Source organism: Limulus polyphemus, unplaced genomic scaffold (genome assembly GCF_000517525.1).
Source record: "Limulus polyphemus unplaced genomic scaffold, Limulus_polyphemus-2.1.2 Scaffold4486, whole genome shotgun sequence".
NCBI lineage: Eukaryota > Metazoa > Arthropoda > Merostomata > Xiphosura > Limulidae > Limulus > Limulus polyphemus.
The window spans coordinates 12,800-18,991 of NW_013670096.1; the positions used below are offsets into that span (position 1 = coordinate 12,800).

Below are 6,192 nucleotides of genomic sequence, written 5' to 3' on the forward strand. Positions count from 1 at the left end.
GTACCTTCTTCTTGTAACACTACGTCAGAAGTATTTTCTTCTTGTAACACTACGTCGGAAGTTTCTTCTTCTTGTTTCCTATGAGTTTCAAACCTTTAGTCAACACTACGTCGGAAGTACCTTCTTCTTGCAACACTACGTCGGAAGTTTCTTCTTCTTGTTTCTTATGAGTTTCAAACCATTAGTCAACACTACGTCGGAAGTACCTTCTTCTTGTAACACTACGTCGGAAGTATCTTCTTCTTGTTTGTTTTTCAACTTGCCACTTGAATCAACAGAGATGGTTCGTTGGCTTTTCCTACATGAAATATGAATAGTTTTAAGCTCGATATCACGTGTGTTTTAGTTAGTCCGATAGGGGGAGTAACAAGTTAATTTACTTTGCTAGCAATACATTATTCTTATCCACCATTTAATTGCCTTTTTTAACATTTCGAACGAGAATTGTCAATACTGATTGTTCAATATGGATCGTTTATATATTTTTTGTGGTATTGTTCTTGTCGCTGCTCTTAAGAACATTCACGTATATGCAATGATGCCAACCCAAGTATTTGACTGAGCTCTGCGTTCCATATTATATGATGTGATTACGTAATTATTGGCGGTAGAATATTAAATTATGCATCTTTACGTTTATAATTGCATTTTAAATAATGCTATTTCTAAATTTGTGGACAACTTGCCTAAAATAGGTTGAGATTGAACATCATTTAGTGGAAGTACCGGTATCAAAGATACTGTGATGGGGTTTGGGGGCTTTTATATTGTGTATTATATGGAAATATAGATTACACAAAGTGTAACAACAAACTGTTTACAGATGTACCTCATTCTTATCTATCAGTGTGTATCAATGGTCATAATGATTTATTCTTTGAATTTTATTCCATGTAACATTTTTCTTTATTTGGCATTGGAAATTCGTGTAAATCTTTGGTTGAATAATGCATTAAAATATTAAAACTAAGTTTGTGTTCACTGCTTTACTGCCCACAAGTAACTGGGCAAATGACATTTTTTGTTAACTTTATCTATAACAAGCAAATAAATTCGTTCAACCATTTTATATTTAATGTGTAAGTTTATATTTCTAATACTTGTTCCAACTTATGAAACATGTGGTTAATAAATGCATCACTGTGCCACGTTAAATTACAAATCAGCTAGAACTACAAATTTGTGATTTGTTAGAAAGATAACTTATTTACTGAGTTTTCTCTAGACTGTAGGTTGTGACGGAGTGCTGGGTTCTGAAAAAACACTTGACCAGTGTGGGGTTTGTGGAGGAGATAACAGCACGTGCCGTATAGTCTCCGGTCTGTTTACTCGACCTAACCTACGAACAGGATACAATTTGATAGCCAGAATTCCTCGTGGCGCTTGTAACATCAATGTTACTGAACTGAAACATAGTCAGAACCATCTAGGTAAATTACTTTTGTTTTCATCATTTGGATTCTTTCTCAGTTTATCTCATTCACTGATAAACTTAACAATCGATTTCAGACTCTTGTGGTATTAAGTAACTAATTAGTTCACTGGTAATATAAGTCCGCTGTTTATTAAGTAATTTTATGCAGTAAGGTAACTTTATTTATTTGAAATATTTTATTTCTCCACCAGGTTTGTTAGTTTAGTTTGTTCTTTTTAATGATTGAGTTTACGTAGCATCAGATAAAGTATATAAAAATAAAGCATCAGAAGTCCTTCGGACCACAATATAAATAGAGACCTGCAGAAACACAGATTAAAATTTGATATACTATATTTTATTACAAAGTATCTTTGGTAGCTTGTACAGTTTGTATATCATTTCAATGTACCGATATAAAATAAATGCGTGGAAAGAATGTCAAAAAGTACAAGAACTCCTTTCGAAGAAAAAAAATCACAATATGTATAGAATTATTTATGTGCAAAATTAAATGTCAAATCTTTATAAATTAACACCTTTTTATTTAGTCGCATATACAAACTCCATAAATTCTATCCAACATATCAAAATAACTGGAAGATTGAAAAAAAATATATAGGTATTATAAAACGTTTGAAAGAAGAGGAAAATGTACGATAGTTTTGAAGAAAAAAATTGTGATATTTTAAATGAAAATTTGTGATGGTTTGAAACAAAAGTGGAAGGAATAGGAAATATGTGACATTATTGAAAGAAGAAAGAAAGTGTGTGGCCGTTTTAATGACAAAATGTGGAGAAATTATGAAGGGGATTTGAAATTTAGAAAGTTTGTAACATCTGTGAAGTGTTTCATTTTAAAATATTTGAAGAAGAATTGTAATTGTGTGGTTTTCTTTATAAAATATGTGTGTGTGTGGCAATTTGAAGGAGTGTAACATTTTGTAGAGAGCACGATGGATTGTGCATGACAGTGAAAGAGAGTGTGAGAAACATATTGGTCTCAGCAATAATATTAGTTAAAGTTAATTTCCGTATAATTATAAATAGTTAATTTGGTATGTTAAATATATATATTTACTTTTATATAATTATGTTGACTTTAAAGATATTTTTTTTTGTCGAATGAAGCTCATGACATCACAATAAATGTCTAGACTGTTTGAAAGGTTCTTCCTTAATAATTTATCCTTTGATGAAATTATGATTAATTTTGAAATGTCAGTGCTGAAATCATCAAAACTTTGAGCGTATTATTTTAAAAGAATGTAGATAATAAGTCTTTTCAAATACTATCCAGAGGCAGTCATCATGCTATCACTGAGTTATTGGAACAATGTTTAGGAGGAACAGATTTAGCTAATAGTAGTTAAATTCCTCGATCAAAACAGTACTGAAAAAGATTTTTAGTAAAAAAGAATACAAAGTTCGTGATTTAAAAGAGGATTATTGGACCAATTAAGTAATTTGTAGCCAGAAAAAGTTGGCTTAATAGCACAGTGAAAATAAATAAAACCTATATCTGTGTATGTTAGTAACTGCTGATGTAATAAAAATGAAGTTTGAAACATAGGTTTTACAGTAACCAAAACGTGTGTTTGACATTGTTATAGCCATTAGGACAAACAGTGGCGAATATGTTATCAATGGAAACTGGAATATTAATTGGTCCGGAACATACAACGCTGCTGGAACGACTTTCTTTTACACCAGGAGGAATCACATTACTCAGCAAATGGAAAATATCGTTGCAAAGGGTCCAATTAACCAAGATGTTCAGATATTATTGGTAACTTTTACTTTGATACGTAAATTTTATACAGTAGTGAAATATAAAACGTAATAAAAATGAAAAGCAAATTATGCTGTTAAGAGAAAGTTGTATACACTTCTAATGAATTGTTTTAAAATTATATTAAGTTCTCATTTAAATATGTAAAAAAATATCAAAGCATACAAAACCTTTATTATGATAAAGAATTAATATAAGAATTCTTATAGTTATTATAGTTATTCAGGTTAGCAGAAATCTGAAGAGCAACTTGTGTCGAAGTTGGTTTACACTGAAATATGTGAAAACATAGAAGCTTAGCATAAAAATGTTTGACATTTACATCTTATTTGTTAATTTGAAGTTAAGCACCAAACATGTAATAAGGTACCTGTGTTGTGGCCATGCAAGGCTCGAACTCCGAACTGTAGTATTACAAGAGATTGAGTTTACTGATGAGCCACATAGGGCTAATTATATCCGAATAACTAACGTACAAAGCATTAAAGAATCATTTATGAATAGCTTGACTATAAAGTATATGAACAATACTAATGATAAAAAACTACATTCAGACAACCAATTCGTGGTAATTAAGTGTAACAAAGTTTACTGGTTTTTGTTATCGTAATTTGAGTTGTTAAAAGTGTATTACTGGTCACCGCTAATATATAGAGTTTATATAAAGTTAGATTACCACAGATTTTTATTTTATATTTCATCAACTTACGGCGTACCCTAGTAGTTAGCGTATTCTGTGAATCTGAAGGTTTGTGGTTCGATCCGCTATATTCCTTAAACACATTCTGTACTGCAGCTGAAGAAGTATATTTGCCGTAATAGCCAATCATACTGTTCGGTTAATAGTAGCCAAGTAGGCGCCTGGTGCTGCTGACTGGTTTCAGGCGCTCTGTTCAAGCAGTTGTAAATTAGAGGTGACTACTCCTGAACTTTGGGGTTTAGTTCCTGTGGTACTTTTCAGGTTAAAAATGTCAAATATCAAACTTATACTTTGTCACAGTGATGGTGGTTCAGCGAAGGTGTATCAGGCGAATTGCCTCCAATATCAAACTTAGACTTTATCACAGTGGTGGCGGTTCAGCCAAGGTGTATCAGGCGAATTGCCTCAATTGATAAAGTATAAGTTTGATTAGTAAAGTGGCCAGTCATTGTAGTAAAGTGTCCAGTCATTGCAGTAAAGTGGCCAGTCATTGTAGCAAAGTGGCCAGTCATTGTAGTAAATTTCAGAAAATGTTTTTGTTTTAACATAAACTTAAACATTACACGCAAATAAAGCTAGAAATAACTTATACTTATTTACTCAAGTACACTTTTCGGAATTTTACATATACATTTAAAAATAATGTTAGAATATCCTTACCTCTTTCTGTAAGACACAGCTTTAACTGCATCATTTGGTTGCATTTATTAGACACATAACAGCTATGACGTTAGTTGCATGCTTTATTTCGCAAGGTAACATGAATATTACTAGTTATTTTTTCTACACTGTGCGGTAAACACACTGTTTGAAAAAATGTAGCTGAAAGTGACACTACCTATTCTTTTGCAATAATATTATTTTATGCTCTTTATAATAGACAGATGACATTGCAAATGTAATATATATTTACTGGAATTCCACCATAATCTAAAGCATGATTTAGTTCTTCGGTTTGTACTTGTCGACGGTTATATGGTTTGAGTTGCATTATAGAAAAAAAAACAACAAAACACAAAATAGATTCATGGATGGAAGAGGCAATCGTCTTATACACCTTGGCTGAACCGCCATCACTGTGATAAAGTATAAGTTTGATATTGGAGGCAGTGCGCCTGATACACCTTGGCTGAACCGCCATCACTGTGATAGAGTATAAGTTTGATATTGGAAGCAATTCGCCTGATACACCTTGGCTGAACCGCCATCTCTGTGATAAAGTATAAGTTTGATATTGGAGGCAATTCGCCTGATACACCTTGGCTGAACCGCCATCACTGTCAATGACTGGCCACTTTGCTACAATGACTGGCCATTTTACTACAATGACTGGTCACTTTGCTACATTTGTAAAACACAACACTTCTTCCATTTGTATACGTAAAACAGAGACTGGCCACTTTACTACAATGACTGACCACTTTACTACAATGACTGGCCACTTTACAACAATCACTGGCCACTTTACTACAATGACTGGCCACTTTGCTACAATAACTGGCCATTTTACTACAATGACTGGCCACTTTGCTACATTTTACTACAATGACTGGCCACTTTGCTACATTTGTAAAACACAACACTTCTTCCATTTGTATACGTAAAACAGAGACTGGCCATCTAAAATGTTTGGTAGTTGATTATGCTTAATATAAAAATGCGGATATGTACTGCTTTAGTGGTCTGCCTCCAAGAAAATGGACCAAATTGTGCCCTTCTATCGAAGCATTATTAACAACACTGTTAAATAAATGAAAAAAAAATACTCAAAACTGCTTGTAATGTTCTGGCATAGCAATTGGTATGGATGTTTTTGTGGCAGGGCTAAAGCCTTTATGCCCTTTGATTCCTTTACGTGACTCGGATCCAAAATATACCTAAATGTTATTGCTGATTATATCCACCCCACAAATACGGCAATCAGAAACATAATCCAACAATCGTATTATCCAAAATGGTTTGAAAAACATAACACTGACTTTATTAATTTTTGTGGGTAAGCATATTTACCATATTTAGTAGGAAAATTTTAGCCCATAATCTGAGAAATGGGCTACAATTAAACAAAATTATTTCTTGGTCTTGTGAAGTTTATGTCACGCTGAAGCCAGGTTATTTTGGCAGCAAAAATTTGTCCAATATGATATTGCATGGGTTTTATAATAAAGTGGCCAATAACTAATAACATAATTACATGGGTTTCATAGTAAAGTGACCAATAACTAATGGGTTTTATAGTAAAGTAGCCAATAACTAATAACATAATTACATGGGTTTCATAGTAAA

The 6,192-nt window shown here is 32.6% G+C and overlaps 1 protein-coding gene across 1 annotated transcript in view; it reads left to right on the top strand.

Annotated features, from left to right (window-relative positions):
• Positions 1 to 1,225: 1,225 nt before the first annotated feature.
• Positions 1,226 to 6,192, top strand: part of LOC106471235 (thrombospondin type-1 domain-containing protein 4-like) — a gene marked incomplete at its 5' end in the record, with an annotated part of 23,421 nt that continues 18,454 nt past the window's right edge. The window contains 2 exons of the mRNA XM_013931825.2: positions 1,226 to 1,430; positions 3,028 to 3,203. Coding sequence (XP_013787279.1) covers positions 1,226 to 1,430; positions 3,028 to 3,203 — 381 coding nt within the window. The remainder of the gene's footprint in view (positions 1,431 to 3,027; positions 3,204 to 6,192) is intronic.